This window comes from Austrofundulus limnaeus, unplaced genomic scaffold (assembly GCF_001266775.1).
Source record: "Austrofundulus limnaeus strain Quisiro unplaced genomic scaffold, Austrofundulus_limnaeus-1.0 Scaffold425, whole genome shotgun sequence".
In the NCBI taxonomy this organism is placed as follows: Eukaryota; Metazoa; Chordata; class Actinopteri; order Cyprinodontiformes; family Rivulidae; genus Austrofundulus; species Austrofundulus limnaeus.
In genome coordinates, this window is record NW_013952827.1 from 79104 (window position 1) to 95668 (window position 16565).

Genomic DNA, 16565 nt, shown 5'->3' on the forward strand with positions numbered 1-16565 from the left:
TATGTTGATTAGCGCACAAAGAAAGGGGGTAAAAGATGGCAGGGGGGTGAGCACAAACGTGGCTACACACTCTCACACACACACACACACACACACACACACACACACACACACACACACACACAGCATCTAGTTCCAACACAGATCCCCAAAAATTTCAATGTGCGAGAGGTAAACAACATGGGACTCGAACTCTTCTCACACTGGAAGAGAATGTCTGCAGAACTCATGCTGATGACTCATACGCTGACAGCACACACACTGAACCCCACAACCTTTATTGTTCATGACTTTTAGATATTCATGCACCAACGAAACTAAGCCACAGAAAGCTAGAGGTAAAAACAAAAATACAAAAATGTCAAAAGAGAAGATCTCTAACCGTCTGTCTGTCGTTGCGTTCAGTGCGAGTGGGGCTGGCGTGCGGGCGTCTACCCCTTCTCTCCTCACTTGCACCCCTCCGTCGCCCACTGCGCATGGGCATCTGCAAAAGTCCAGCGAATGAAGAAAACGTGGCAGGTGGTGAAAAGTGTTGAAAGGGAAGAAAATGGAGAGCATAAAGAGGGGGGAATATGGGCACATGTTGACTGACATGACAACAGAGTTCATTTAAACTAAAGAAGAGTAATTCAGTTTCAAGCAAAACATAAGCATGCAAAAAATGAAAGAAGAAACATTATATATATATATATATATATATATATATAAGCTTAATATTCATTGATAGAATGAATATCACCTGCCTTCCATGCCAGTGTTTTAGACTACAATCATCTTATGTTGAGTTATTTCTATTTTAAACACACCTTGAAAACCGGGCTGATCCATGGCATAGGCAGTATAGGCAAGCACTAAGGGCACCTTCCATTTAAGGGGCACCATAAATGAGGGATGAAACTTTTTTATAACCTTTTAGCAGAGTACAGTTGATTTAGTCTGTAGAAAAATCACTGGTTACTCAGACTTATGAATGTAACTTGTTCAATTCAATTCAATTCAAAAATACTGTATTGATCTTGATCCCAGAGGGAAATTAGATGTTGTAACTCATTTAACTAAAGATGTGGGTTTCTCTGCTGCTTTGTTGCTACATGAGATGTTATGGTGCAGAGGATGTTTCGTGATAAAAGTATCACATGATGCAGTCAAGACTAAATACTGGTGCTCAGTGTGTAAATACAAATAAGGAATAACGAAAGTTTCAGTTATGATCTCAGATAATGTTTGGGTTAAAGTCTGGTTTTCATTGTTCTACTTTCATAAAAAACTGATTTTATGYTTTATGAAGACTAATTTAGTAAAATACTCTAAAAATGGTTGGAAAATACATAGTTTTGGGTAGATTTTTCACAAAATCTTTCCAGGGCATTATAACCCTGGAGCCCCCTAGAACTGCTTCAGTCCACAGCTGCTGGTTAACATGAACAGGTGTCCCTCATTGCTGTCAGCAGATGTTGGCAGGTATGAGGTGGACTTCTGTTTCAAAYTGATTATATTAACTGTTTTAATTGGACAACCTGGTTTCTCAAGATAAAAAAAATAATATCAACGACAAAACTATTTAATTTGGAATGYGAAAGGGTGTAAATTGTCTCTGAGATTTAGAAAATTGCACAAGGGATGCCGCCTGAAAACTTGCCTATGGCCCTCTTTGAAAATAACATTCTGCAAAATCTTATGTGATGCTGTAAGATCTCACATGATCTTTTAGAGTATGTGTTGTAAAATGACTGTGAGCTACAATCACACCAAGGTTTGCTAAATATCTGTAAAATTTCATTGAGATGTAGCCGTTTTTGTGTTGGCTAAGGTTAATTAGCTGTGGCAGTCATCTTGAATCAGGTTGACTACAAACGTTAATCAGTTGTAGGGCTACATCCACTGATTACTTTATGAAAATTTAATTCAGGGATTCATGAGAAACCTCTCTGCATTAGGCAGCAATAACAAMGTGAAGACAGAACAATGCAGGAACAGTAAGCAAAGTAACATTACATCAACTGTGAATTCAATTAAACACCAAATTTGTTTTCGAAGCCATTACTGACTYCGTCAACCAAATAAATCCTGAACTTCTTTGTGAAAATGGTTATTTAAAAGAATTGTCCGATTCTGATCTAATTATGATGTAGTCAGAAGAATTAGACAGGTAATGCAACCTCTAACAACGCTATAACAAGCAGACAAAAGCCTCAAGGCATACCGATTCTTTGTGCGTCCTTGTTTTCATTATTTCTTTCTTATGACATCCATTTTACGACAGGAGCCATCGCAGGAACTGAACTGGATCCCAGTTGTTTACCGAGAGAGCTACCAAAACCTGTGAAGAAGCACAAGAGAGAAAGGCATCACTCAGTCTGCACAAAAATCCTCCTGAGAACTGTTTCACAAAAAAAAAAAAAAAAAAAAAAAAAAAACACACAAACACATCATGAAAGAGTTCAGTGCTGATCCATGTCATTTGCGATCTGCGCCGAGAGCAGAGTTCAGGAATTTGTGACATTTTGAAAAAACATCTGAGTGTACGGCTGAAAAGCACAACAGCAGCATGCATTTAAATTCCCCGCATGCTCCACACTGTACAGGCACAACTGCTCTTCACCCTCACTCTCAACAGCCTCCTCTCTATCCTCTGCTTTCACCTCAGCAGCAACCGGAACATAATTAACCCACTCCTGTTGTCAGAATGCACCACTCGAACGAAGCTACAACACGCAAATTAAGGTAAGATTCACTTTTTGGGGGTGGAAAACACAGTCTGCAGAAGWCATATCGACTCCAGTAAACATCTTGAGGGAAAGAGCCACACTACCCCCTCCTTTCTGCTTCCACCTTCCCTACAACAACCCACAGCCACTTGTGGTTAACCCTCATGACCTGGTTATGGCCAGAAGAATCACATGTTTATTTATTCAGCAAGCCATTAGGGAAGTGAACAATGTCAAGCTTCTTCATCCATGTCGTTGTGTCTGGCAATGAACAGTAGGTAGGCCTACTCACAAGGCTTGTCCAGTCCACTCATCCATTCACTCGTTCGTTCATGTGTCGTTAAGTTGGAAAAAAAGTGTCTCATGTATATTGAATGAGGTTAAAAATAGTGCATATTGTAGGGTGGAAAGAATAGAGTATACTGTAGGGAAATATGCTTACATTAAAAGAAAAATGCAGCTCCAGCTCCACTACTGGTTATTAGTTCATTTGTTCAATGTGCTGTAAAAAGATTCAAGATTAACTTATAAATCCTTAAAAAACTACATAAAATGAAAGGATTTCTTAAAGGAATGCACATTTCTCACAACCTGCCATCCCAGAGTTTAATCTAACTCAGTTATGTAAACAAATGACTGAGTTGTAGTCATTTTAGTCAAACCGTAACAATTATTTCATGCAGCATCACGAGACGTTGCGCTCATGACCTCAGCTACTATCGTGTCAAATTTATTTGTAAAACTGACTGACTTTCCGACATTTTTTGTGAATGCTAATGTGTATTAGCTGTGGTGAACATCTTTAAATTGAGCTGACTCCAAACATTAATCTGAAAAGTGTAATTAAAATTCAGTTAGTGGTTTGTAAAATGTTTAGCTACCCAACAATCATGGTTAAGTTAAACATTTATTAAGCAAAAACATATTGCATTCAAAGTACGTGTCAGGAAAATGCACAGCTAATACCACAGTAAATTGTAGTTCAATATCTGCATCACTGACTGAGTTACAATAATTTTGCATAGCTAATGTTGATTGCCTGCAGCAGTTATCTTGAATTAAGTTGACAACAGTAGTTGGTCAGTTGCAGAAGGTCATCCAAGTATTTGAAAGTTGCAATGAAATCAATGGTTCATGAGATATTTTGCAAACAGATAAACAGGGTTGACTCCAACAGTTAATGGCAAAGTTTTAAGCAAAGATCTATTGCAATGAGAACCATTTGGAGTTTGTGAATGACTCAGCTACCACCACACCAAACTTTAAATCAATATCTGTAAAACTGACTGAATTAAAGCCATTTATGTWTTTTCTAAATTCACTTGGCTTTGGTGGCCAWCTTGAATTGGACTGACTCAAAAAGCTAAAGAGTTGTAAATGTAAATCCAACAAATATTTACTGAAAGTTTGATTAAACTCCAATCAGTGGCTTATGAGATATTTTGCTAACAGACAAAAATTGACTTCGTGCAGTTAATGGCAAAATTTTTGAAAAGATCTTACACTATCTGTCAGCCCTTAGATAATGCAATGGGGATGACTCTCAACTACTACCACACCAAATTTAAGCTCAACATCTGAAAAATTAACCGAATTGTAGCCATTTRTGTGTTTTCTAAGATCAGTTGGCTGTGGCGACCAACTTAAATKGGACTGGCTACAAATATCAATCAGTTGTAGAAGCAAATCCAGGGATTATTTCCTGAAAGTTTCATKAAAATCCGCCCAAGGGTTCGCGAGATATTTTGATAACAGACACGCGCTGACGCAGACGCCAGCAAAAACACTATCGTCCGCCTTCAGTTTGAGAAGGCGGGCGATAAAAAAAAGTAGCATGTGTGCAGCTCTGACTCCCTGGAGCAGACACGTTCAGTGCGGGGCTACCACACAATGCAATGCATCAGTTACAGGTGGCAGGTAGCGGGCCCGCCCGCCTGCCTGCGGCCCGCTGGGCAGTCAAACAGCASCAGCAGCTGCTCTTCTCCTCGCGCACATGCATCACGAAACAACCTCTCCGCATGTGATGCAAAGCAGCAGCAGCAGCATGCAGAGCCTCTGCTTACATCACCAGCGAACAGGACGCCGCAACCACTCCGTCCTGCTTCTTCTTCTTCTCCTTTTCTTCCTGGGGAAAAAAAAAAAAAAAAAGCTCCGGGTGCACGCGCAGGCAGGCGGGGCGACCGGCGGACAGACGGCGGAGCTCAGGTCGTGCGCGAGGCTGGATGCCTGTGCACGCAGAGCCCCGGGTTTTTGAGTGATGCACGTTTAAAAAAAGAGAAGGGGAAAAAAAAGGTGATGATTCAGAATGGCGAATTCCCTCCCCTCTCTCCCCCCCTTCTTCTCCCCGTCTCCCCCCGGCTGAACGTAATGGATGCGCTTCGTGCAGAGACCCTCCTAACATGAACCTTACAGGATATAATTCAGCCTTAACAAYAACGCAGAATATGTTGATTAGCGCACAAAGAAAGGGGGTAAAAGATGGCAGGGGGGTGAGCACAAACGTGGCTACACACTCTCACACACACACACACACACACAGAGAGAGAAGAGTCCATTTTCCTCCTTACCTATAAAAACATCCAACGATGCGTTCTTCCACTCTCACTCCTTCCCTTTCTCCTCCCGTTTCTCCTCTTCTCGTTTTATGTTGCACRCTGACACGCGCGCCTCGGAGCCGCGGCGTCTGTCAACAACACGGGCTCGCGCTGGCTCATATTGCAGCCGATCATAACAATAACGCAGATTTTTTTTCTATTCCTTCCTTTGCTGAGGGGGAAAAAACCAGGGGTGCCAAGTGAAGGCTACAAATTGATGCCTCCACCCCACCTCCCCCCGTCTTCTTCTTCTTCTGAGACGACTTGCACTTTTTCTCCTTTTTTTTTTAAACCTCCCCTCTTCTTCAGGCTTACAGTCAAAATATTTGAGCCTGAGAGGGATGCACGTCGGGTGAGGGAAAGGGAGAGTGGTGAGGGCGTGATTTGCATAAGGAGAGAGAGGGAGGGGGAGACAAGAGGAGGAGGTGGGGGGAGTTGTGTTGCAGGGAGAAAGAGAGGCGCAGAGTGAGGGCCAAAACTCTGAAAAGGGAGGGTCTCTGTGCTCCCTTCAGAGTCACCTTTACTGTAAGGAGAGCCTCTCTGCTCGGGCTGAACCCGCAGTCAAACCCCACAGATGTGAGGGGAAACACACGGAATAGATATTTGTGCTGAACTCATCGAAAATACAAAAGAAACCAGATTTACAGCAAGTAAAGGATCATTTTCATGTCGTTATTTGAAACCGAACAAATATAAAAACACGACTAAAACATTTCCCCCCCCTTCCCGTGTTCGGCAGCTCCGACTCGGCTGCGGTGTGTCCAGTCGAGCGGCTCTGCAGACCACCTCCTCCTCCCCCTGCTCCTCCCCTCTCCCCCTTCACACAGCCCCCTGTCCCGGCTCCTATTGTGTGGTAACTGTGGCAACCCCGTCCGGAGATTGGGCACAGTGCGCACGCGCGCCGCTCCGTCCAGCCTCCTCTTCACGGYTGCTGCACGAGCTCAGCAGAGGCGGCAGTTCTCTCGTGCGCCCTCTCCTGGCGAGTCCGCGTAAAGACAAGAAATTTAAGAAAATAAAAAAAAAAGGCCTTGAGTAGTTTTTGGTTCATTTTGTTATTGGAATGATAAAAATAAAGTTTTAACTAAAATTACGTTTTAGAAGAAATTAAGGAATTAAAACAATAAAAGTCTGTAAAAATGGTGGTTTGAGATAAAACATGAAACTGATTAGAACTAAACTAACTTAAAACTAAAAAGTAGTCTGTGATGTTCAGATACAACACTGATTTACTGTATATCTGTATTGAATTAGCCTTTTAGTGTTTTTTTTCTTTTACATTTTTATGTAAGGGTTTGGAAACCAAGCAAAAAAACTGTAACAGGTCAGAAACAAAAAAGTTTACTTTTATTTAAAACACAAATAAAAAACTCAAAAGATTAATTTATTTTAAATTTTGACCTGCAGTGAAGTTACATGCGCTGTATGCAATTGTTTTTATAATGAACACAAAGAGAGTTTTATTTAGTGTGAGACATATACAGTATTGGTTTATTTATTCAGTTAAATGGACAAAGTAACAACTGTGGAACAGGAACGAGACGAAACAACAGAACACAAAAAACACAATAAGACGTATCAGGGAACACACAAAGAGATATTAGATCAATATATTCCAGCTATAGAGTATTTTATGTATGTTTAATTTACTTCATGACTCATTGATTTGTGTCTTTTTGGCATCCTTAAGAGCAGTTATAACCATCTATATTTAACAGCATTTGACTTCCTTGTTTACAGTGCTCAAAGGACACTGGGGTTGCGGAAGTTGTGTCCTGCAAAGTGGGCTTGGTCTCCTAACTCTTCTTCAATCCTGAGAGGAAGACAAGGTGAGGAGGGAAACAAAACATGTAAAATAAGACAAAAATATATTTTTCAAGTGTCTTATTTAAGTATTCTTTTGTTTATAAATATTTAGTCTATGCAGTAAAAACACACCTCATGAGCTGATTGTATTTTGCCAGACGCTCAGATCGACATGGAGCTCCAGTTTTGATCTGAAGAGGCATAAAATATTAAATAATTATATATTTGCACTTGAGACAAGATTAAAAATGACTGCAATGTTTTGTCCTTTGAGGATAAACATAAAACATGTTAAAATGATTTTTATTTGGATTTGACTAATATAAAACCATAAGAAAATAGCCTTTTACGTCCTTAAAAACTGCATTAAATGAGCCGCCTCGATGCTGTGTGTTACCTGTCCAGTGCAAAGACCAACCACCAGGTCAGCTATGAAAGTATCCTCTGTTTCACCTGAGCGATGGCTGACCATCACCCCCCAGCCATTCTCCTGGGCCAGTTTACACCTGAGAACAGCAAACAGGAACTCCTCCATATGTCAAGGGCACATGTTTTAGTTTATGTAACAACAACAACAACAACAACATACGCTTTGATGGCCTCCGTCACAGATCCGATTTGGTTGACTTTGAGTAGCAAACAGTTGCAGGCCTTCTCCTCCACAGCTCGTTGTATCCTGCGTGGGTTTGTCACAGTAAGATCATCTCCAACCACCTGAGATACGGCAAAGTTTCAGAACAGCCCAGAAAAAACGGCCACACTGGTAAATATCACTCTGATTTTAACTTAATCAGACAAATTTGCACATGGTCACTGCATGACTTAAATAAAAACAAAGAGGAAGAAAAAAATCAATATGATAACAATATTGGCAACAAAAAAACTGCAAATTTGTTGAAAATATCATCAAAACCTACAGAGACTTTTGACTGAAATGTTTGTTTTAGTTTGCATTCAGAAATTGGACAACAATTTTCTTCCCTTGGGAAGTTAATTGGAATGAAAACTGTCTCTTGACACTGCTGATTACGTAATTAAAAGTAGCAAACACAAACCTACGGATAATTTTTTGCTACTTTTAGCTTCTTTGCCTTTCTGCAACTTAAAATTTTAAGCTACTCTTGATCATTTAGCTTTTAGCTGAATGTTGCTCATTGTATCTATAGCACTTTTGCTACTTTAATCTAGCCCATAGCTGACTCATTGGTGCTTTTAGTCAAACTTTTAGCTTCTAGCTGTCATTGTGCAGGTTTAAGCTTTTAGTAAGTCATTTTTACTTTTAGCCTTCAGCTAGATTTTTGCTACTTTTAGCTAGTCTTTTGCTACTATTGTCTGTTATCTATCATTTTGCAACTTCTTTCAGGTGGTATTTTTTCATTTAGGCTTTATCTAGCCTTTTGTTACTTTTAACTAGCTTATTTCTACTTTTAGCTTTTAGCTAACACTTCACTGCTTTTAGCCAATGCCTTGGTTTTTTTTTTTATTTTAAGTTGCCATTTTGCAACGTTTAGTAAGCATTATGCTACTTTTAACTGCTTTATTACAAGTTTAGATTTGCCTTTTGATACATTTAGCTTTCAGCTAAGATTTTGATTCTTTTGGCTTTGCTTTGTTTAGCTTTAGTTTTAGCCTCATCAGTAAAGTTAGTGATTCAGCACTCTGCAGCATTCACACTGCAATTTTATTATTTGATCTAAGGACTTTTAAAATAATTTATCAATCAAAGACTTTTGCTGAAGCTCAGTAATCCATTCAAATATTTTTTTATAAAAATCTCTAATTAAAAATCTTGCCTGCCTCCATGAGATGATAAGTGACTCTAAGGATAACCTGTTTAATTCAGTTCTAGTAAAACAACATTTTGTCCCGCCTCACCTGGATGCCCACTGAGGCTGTGAACTGAGACCAAGCAGGCCAGTCGTCCTGGTCAAACGGATCTTCAATAGACACGACTTAAAGACAGAGAATGGAGTCATTTAACACGACTGAGTCAAATACAACCTGCTACTAAACAAGCCTCACTGACATTTACAGCAAAGTCTCCTCAGACATTATAGACAGATGCACACTTGACAAGCAGTCTGTGTTTGTGACCAGATAACAAGCCTCTCTGCTTGTCGCACATCAGCAGAACATCAGACGTATGTGTCAAAGAGGAGAGAGCAGGCTCTCTCCAGAGACCTGTTCCTCTTTCAGCTCCTTCTAAAAGGTCGAGACGAAAGCGTGTCGCTGCTAAAAAAAAGAGACTGGTGTGTCTGTTTGGTGTGACGCAGCAACACTGCATAAAAAGCTGCAGTGACCAGTAAACTCTACCCCCCACACACACACAAACACACAAACACACACCTGGATAGTTCTTAATGAAGCCCTGGTAGATGCTGGCCAGCTCCTCTGCGCTGATGTTGCGGGCAGCGTTGGGAGGAGACTTGAAGTCCAGGTCGTATTTATCCTCACTGAAGAACTCGGAGGCAGCGACGTCCATCCCAATCACCACTTTATCTGTGAAGCCCGCTTTCTCGATGGCTGTCTTTATCAGCTCCAAGGCTGACAGAAAAGAAGAAAATGATGTAGGACTAGGCTATGTGAAGAAACAGGGGAGAGGGACATTTTGTTCTTTTTTTGGTTTTTCGATGGTTTGCACTGCCTCACCTTCACTGTTCTCTTGTATGTTAGGAGCAAACCCTCCTTCATCTCCCACATTTGTAGCATCCTGACCATATTTCTCCTTAATGACGCTTCGAAGTGTCTGGTAGAGCTCTGCCCCGACACGCAGAGCATCACGGAAAGACTCTGCGCCGACAGGGAGGACCATGAATTCCTGCATAGCCAGTCTGTTCCCAGCATGAGAGCCCCCATTGATTACGTTAAAGGCCTAAAAAAATGGAAGCAAATAAGAGGAAAAGGTGTTTATGTTTAAATGTTTCTGTTTGGAAACTGAGGCGGCATGGTGGTGCAGTGGTAACAGCTGTGGCCTCTCAGGAACAACACCAGAACTCTCTGGGTTCTTTGGTTTTCTCCCACAGACCAAAATCATGCATGTTAGGTTAATTGGTAATCATGCCCATGTGAATGATGAATTCTGAGGCTTAATTCTTACTTTAATCACAAAATTCTTAAATTCTGATCAAAGAGGCAGAACTTTTTTAATGGCCCTGATCATTATCCGTAGACTTAAAGGGGACCTATTATGCAAAATTCACTTTTTAAAGGTATTTTTACTCAACTTTGGGTACGTACTTCTTTAAAAAAGTCCTGGGACCAAAAAAATGCACCCAGGGGGATATTTACTGTAAGCAAATGTATTTTTATTGTATATTAACAACAAGTTTTATACTTCCGTCATTTTGTGATGTCACAAGCCGTACGACAACCCACTGGAACCTGCGTTCAGCCCCTTACCTAACAACCCCCGGGTGAAGCTCCTCCTCCTCAGTATAAAAAAAACCATCACGATTGTTGTGCAATGCGCAGCTCATTTCACAACAGGCCTCCAATAGGGCAATGGGTAGAGTGTTGGATCAGAGAGTGGGAGACCAGGGTTTGAGACCAGCACAGACACAATTTCATTATTTATTGTCATTCGTTATGAACATGTTTTCTCATGTACCTCTATTGTTTAGCTTAGTAAAGCCTTGTTAAAGCCTATTTGTTCGTGTTTCTGAGGTATTTTGACCGCTGCTGCTCCCTGCTCTGGTAACAGCATGCAGAGTGAGCGCAGAACAGAGGAGAGAAAAAAAGAAGAAGCTGAGACCACGACTCTGCCTCTGGATCTCATGGTTGTACAACGGAGCTTCTGCTATTACTAGCCATGCTAATGTAAACGCTGGCTTTGGAGGGCGGAGTTAATGTCAACAGATTTTTGGAGGGCGTTACCAACAGAGCTCATTAACATAAACAGCTTGTTCTGAACGGAAGTCAGAGCAGGCAGAACTAGAAAATGGGAAATTTTATTATCTGAGAATTATTTTGTGCATTAAATTGAATGAACATGGTCTGGAAAGCCCACGGACATACCATAAAAATTTCTAGGACCCATAATTGGTCTCCTTTAAAGCCAGAATTCTGAGGGGGAAATAGTCAGAATTCTGTGTTTGGGGCCATAGACTGAAAAGAAAAAAGAAAAAAAATCCTGAGTTCTGATTTCAATCTCAGAGATCCGAGGAAAAAAAATCAGAACACAGGAAATTTTTTTAGTTATTTTTTGCTCTGTGGCCCTAATCTTCCATAGTAAGATGCATTTGTCTCTAAATAAAACTGAAAGTAAAACCTTACTGGAACTGGAAGAACCAGTTCTCCGTTTCCTGCCAGGTCAGCGATGTGACGGTACAAGGGGACGCCTTTCTCCTCCGCTCCAGCTTTGCATACAGCCAGCGACACTCCGAGAATAGAATTGGCCCCAAACTTAGCTGGGAGGAAACAACAGAGGCAGCATCTTATAACACATGGATGCAGCTGGAGCAGGAGCACGTCAGCACCAATCTGTATCTGAACGCAACACGCAGGCTCACATTTGTTGTCGGTGCCGTCCATTTCAATCATCATGTTGTCCAGTTTCTCCTGCTCCAGAACACTGATTCCCTGCAGGAGAAGCAAAATGTCTCATCTGTCACTGGTGTCTGTTTGTTAACAACATTTGTCACGAAACACTGGATCAAAGAAACTTGTATAAAACAGTCCATGTATTAAAAGCAACTACTAACATTTAGAGCCAAATTGATTCAAGATGGCTGCCACATCCAGCTGACCTTCAAAAACACAAAACTGCCTCAAAACTCAGTCAAATTTAGATTAATCAAAATAGAGTTTGGTCTGATAGTAGGTAAGCGTAATCCCTAAAACATATTGTGAGGGCTAACAGATTATGTAAGCTCTTTCTTTAAAATTTTGACTTTTGTCAAAATAACCACTAAATGGATTTTAATTAAATTTACAGTAGATAATATCTGGGTGTACCTCTACAACTGGTTAACCTTTGGAGCCAACCAAATTCAAAATGTCCGCCACAGCCAACTCACTTTAGAACACACAGAAATGGCTATAAATCAATCAGTTTCATAGATATTTTCCCTAAAATTTACTGAAGTCGCAGCTGAGAGTCATTAACAACACAGTAATCCACATTGCACAATGTCTTTGATTAAAACCCTCAGCATTAACTGTTGGAGTCAACACTGTTAGCAAAATATCAGGGTTGTAAAGTAACTAAGTACAAATACTTTGTTACTGTACTTAAGTAGAATTGTACTTTCCCTACATTAAAAAATGTAAGAAGTAGAAAGTCATTACTCCTATTTCATACCGGCTCATAAATTTATCCTGATAAACAGTTCCTTTGAATTTAATTGTGGTCAGAAGTATAAATATATACCATTCTGACACATATTGTACACAATCCATCACAGCTGCATGCCTTTAAAAAATGTATTTGGAAAAACTAGCCTCTCATTTTTACTCAGTACTTTTACTTTTAATACTCAAGTGCATTTTATGCAAGAATTTTACTTTTGATACTTAAGTACAAAATAAATCAGATACTTTAAGGCTTTTACTCAAGTAATATTCTTAGAGAAGACTGTAACGAAATAATATTTTTACTTTTAAGCCAGTAATTCATGACATACTTTAATGACCTAGGTTGTTTTCATGACATGCTGTTTATCAATGTTTATAACCAGAACAAGATCTGCTAACAACAATCATTCTTAGATATCACTTGTGTTTACCTTTGTGTTTCCCCTTGACCTAGCATTTCCTTAGGATGAAATCTTGCTTTATTAATATGACATAATACTGTTTGTTAAACAGTATATATGAGGCCTCAACTGCCTCAAGGGAAGCAGAAGCAGAGCAGGGGGACAGTCAGATGGCTCTAGGTTCTCTGTGTTCCTGTTGTTGTAATAAAACTCAGCAGATCATTCCATGGAGTACCTTCATTCTTGGACCACGTATTTCTGTTTTTGTTAAATAAATATTTCCATAACAAGGAGACTTTAACTTTTTACCAAAGTAATTTTATGATAAGATACTTGCACTTTTATTCAAGTATCACTTTGTGGTACTTTATACAACACTGCAAAATATCTCATGTACCACTGAACGGTCATTAACGAAACATTCAGAAAGTAATCTTAGGATGTATGTCTACACCTGATTCACCTTTGGAGTCAATCCATTTCTAGATAGCTCCAGCAACTAATCGACATTAGCCAACACACAAATGACTGTAACTCAGTTTTACAGGGATGCAGCTAAAACTTAATGTGGTGGTAGCTGAGAGTCATTCAGAAAATATATTCTGAGTGTGCCGTTTAGCAACATCACACAAGGTTGCACATGGCAGTTTGACTAACACGACTATAACTCTGCCATCTCCTCACATGAGATGACCCAAAGTCTAAATTTCAGAAACTCACAGATTCGATGAGAGCAGGGCCGAGAGTGTCATTGATGTGAGCGACAGCCTTGGTCACACCTTAAAGAAAAAAAATCAAACAATGGGCTGTGGGGAGTTGGTGCACATTTTGTTGGACAATAATAATAAAACAGAGGTTTGTCTCATCAACCTTTGCCCTTGTAGCGAGTCTTGTCCCCATCTCGGAGCTCCAGAGCCTCATAGATGCCCGTTGAAGCACCACTGGGCACTGCCGCCCTGAACAGACCTAAATTATAACAAACGTGTGTAAATGACAAAGAGAAAGGTGAACAATAAAGAGGAAGTTATTTTTTTATATATAGTGACCTTTGGATGTATGCAGATCTACTTCCACAGTGGGGTTTCCCCTGGAGTCCAGGATCTCCCTGGCAACAATATTCACTATGGACATCCTGTAGAAGACACAAAATATATAAATAAAATTAAAAGAAATCAGCCTGGTTTTTACTGTTTTTACAGCAAACAATGAGTCCTTTTTTGAACAGAAAAACCTTCCATCCTACTTCAGCTCTAAAAACAGATGGACATGAAAATGAAAGACGTAAAATAACCCTTAATCAAATAAAATGATAATACTGCATCTCACTGCACCCTAAACACACACTGTCATTACAGTGACGCAGCCTTTTGGATCCTCTGGGATGAAGCTCTCTCTCTAACAGTCACACAAACCGAGAGCTGGAAACATAAATCAAAGAATACATTCCTATTTAAAAAAGAAAAAAAATCTCCTGCCAACCTCTTTCAGCCCTGAAGCCAGTTTAATTTCTGTGCTGTCTCAGGCAGTGACTGAGAACGTGGAGCATAACGGAGGAGATGAGACAGAAGACAATGAGGCAAAGGAGGCGAGAAGGATGAGGATGAGGAGGCTCACAGGGATGGAAGAAGAAATAGATCAATCTTTTTTTTTTTCCTTTTGCATTACCTGCCGTGCGTTTGATCCTGGTGGCGTGAGAGCAAATGAGAGGGAGCAAAAGAGAAGAGGAGGAGGAGGAAAGGGTATGATGACACAATGGTGGGGAGGGGGAGTGAGTCACTGGAAGATGGAGGGAGCAGGAGAGAAAAGAAAGATGGAATGGCACGGCTGAAGATGCACAGATTCCTGATGTCAGTGAGGWTGCAGGAGATCGTTCAAATCTCCACAAACAGCTTGAAAAAAGACTTCATCACTTCAGTGCAAGTTCCTCACAGGAACTGTGTCTGTATTTCTGCTAAAAACTAAAATCTAATTTAGAGAAACATCACAACATTATAAGCTAAATCTCTGCAAAGACAGCTCAAAGTGGACTGTCTTGTTGGGGAACAGATCTATGGAGACAGGTGGAAGGAAGGTGGCGTTTCAAACGAGCGAAGGATGTAATTAAAGACACAGAGGCACAGCAGGAGGTCTGAACTGAGTGGTTTGTCTAAAAATGGGAACAGTCCCTATTGGCTGTTCTGTTCACCTACGCAGCTCGGATGTCAAATGCTGAATTACAACAGGGGTCTGCAAACTGTGGCTCCAGGGCCACGTGTGGCTCTTTGGTCTCTCTGCAGTGGCTCTCTGCAGTTTGGATCAAAAATGACTATGTCAGCTTATTTATGTAGCACATAAGAATACAAGCAAAAAGGTAAAACAGTAAAAACAAGGGAACACAATTAAATATCAAAAGGACAAGTAAAAACAAAATAAAATGCAGAAACTCACACCAGAACCCACCCAGTTTCTGTGGTACATTTATAAAGAGGGGAACACCAAAAGACTTATCACCTCCATGTTTTAGTTTGGACCTTGGATCATCTAAAATAACTGGTTGGAACACTTTCTCTCTTACTTTGAAAATTCAAAAGCAAGCAGAGGTCCCTGGGTAAAAAAGAAGTATGCGCAAATTCATGGTATGCTTGTTGTACATTTATATTTCTAACATGCTTACTGCAAGTGTATTAAAAATATTCTGTTGTGCTTTAACATACTCTTTAAAATTATACTTAAAATAAATTTGTAATAAATACATGCTTAAATAAACTTTTAATGAGTATGCTCAAATATTAGCATATTTTAAACACCATTATAGACTATTAATTTAAAATGTATTTATTAAGCTCTTTATAAACACTATTTTGCGCTAACTTTGTGGGAGTACATTGTTAAACTAATACACTTTAAGTCAATTAAAAATAGATTTATCCCAAGTATGCTGCATGCTGTACTGCAATATATTTTAAATATGTATTTAATTGTAGTACGCTTCAAACTAAGAGAAGTATGATTTCTTTTTTGTTTTGTTTTGTTTTTCATTTCACCAGGTACCACAAAATTAGACACCTCTTACATAAGAACACTAATGACAGGAAAATTATGTTTCCAAATGTTTTTGTTAGTTTTTAATGCAGTATCATTTCATACATATTTCCCAGTAATTATTTACATTTAACCAATAGTACTGCATCTGTGACATGTACACTTTAAACCCCAATGTTGAAATTAAGTAAATATAATCAATAGTCAAAAGTATAATTTTTTAAGAAAGTTCTACTAACTCTAATGTGTTGAATTAGTGTAACACCATATTCTTGGTATTTTTGAGTAGGCCTATAATTAACTATGGTATTTGATTGATATGAACTATTTGCTGGTGAATAAGCAGTGATAAATGAAAACTAATTAATTTGCCTTATTTTTAATGTTTCAACAAAATAGCAAACAAAAACAAACTAGCAACAATGACACTGTGGACAAATGGTCTAAAACCTCCTCTAAAGGCCTGACAGATATTAAGACATAAAGGCAGAATGTATGTATTTATTATTTTATTAGTGTAGTTTATGTATGTTTGATGTTGCCTGGAAGCATCCAGTTCCTGTGTTGCTTAGTCTGTAATTTACACTCCTAGTCAAAGGGGGCGCTGATGAGTCGTAGTGGTTGCTTAATGCAGTTTTGAATAAAATCACAAAGAAGAAGAACGGAACAGAGCGGGAGGTCGTAGCAAGGAAGAGCTCATTTAGCTCACCACACACACAGTAAGTATTTTTTTTTATTGATTTTTA

At 39.5% G+C, this 16565-nt stretch overlaps 2 protein-coding genes across 6 annotated transcripts in view; both read right to left on the minus strand.

Annotated features, from left to right (window-relative positions):
* The window catches only part of atn1 (atrophin 1), an 18188-nt gene extending 12522 nt beyond the window's left edge, over positions 1-5666 (minus strand). For 3 of the 4 annotated variants that reach the window (XM_014024500.1, XM_014024502.1, XM_014024499.1), the window contains exons 1-3: positions 5276-5665; positions 2204-2320; positions 383-484 (exon numbers count right to left, since the gene is read on the minus strand). In XM_014024500.1, the coding sequence (XP_013879954.1) occupies positions 383-484; positions 2204-2230 (129 nt within the window). In that variant the 5' untranslated portion in view covers positions 2231-2320; positions 5276-5665. Of the gene's footprint in view, positions 1-382; positions 485-2203; positions 2321-5275 lie in introns of all 4 variants that reach the window. The other variant, XM_014024503.1, reaches the window with a different exon arrangement.
* A 1096-nt stretch (positions 5667-6762) lies between these two features.
* Positions 6763-14562, minus strand: LOC106529172 (gamma-enolase). Of its 2 annotated transcripts, none has more exons than XM_014024523.1 (13): positions 14464-14562; positions 13845-13930; positions 13669-13764; positions 13519-13577; positions 11614-11683; positions 11378-11511; positions 9755-9977; positions 9452-9649; positions 8981-9057; positions 7695-7819; positions 7503-7611; positions 7238-7296; positions 6763-7112 (listed from the first exon to the last, which is right to left on the minus strand). In XM_014024523.1, the coding sequence occupies exons 2-13, from the start codon at positions 13927-13929 to the stop codon at positions 7043-7045; spliced, it is 1305 nt and encodes a 434-aa protein (XP_013879977.1). In that variant the 5' UTR covers position 13930; positions 14464-14562; the 3' UTR covers positions 6763-7042. The 2 variants fall into 2 exon arrangements, with proteins under 2 accessions (XP_013879977.1, XP_013879978.1); XM_014024524.1 differs by lacking the exon at positions 14464-14562 and adding an exon at positions 14278-14367.
* Positions 14563-16565: the final 2003 nt, after the last annotated feature.

Excerpts from the sequence above, each read along its gene's own strand:
- LOC106529172 (XM_014024523.1), bottom strand. The coding sequence starts at position 13,929 with ATGTCCATAGTGAATATTGTTGCCAGGGAGATCCTGGACTCCAGGGGA. Across the intron at positions 9,058-9,451 it reads CTTCATTAAGAACTATCCAG|TCGTGTCTATTGAAGATCCG; the intron begins GTGTGTGTTTGT and ends TCTGTCTTTAAG. Across the intron at positions 7,113-7,237 it reads AAATACAATCAGCTCATGAG|GATTGAAGAAGAGTTAGGAG; the intron begins GTGTGTTTTTAC and ends TCTTCCTCTCAG.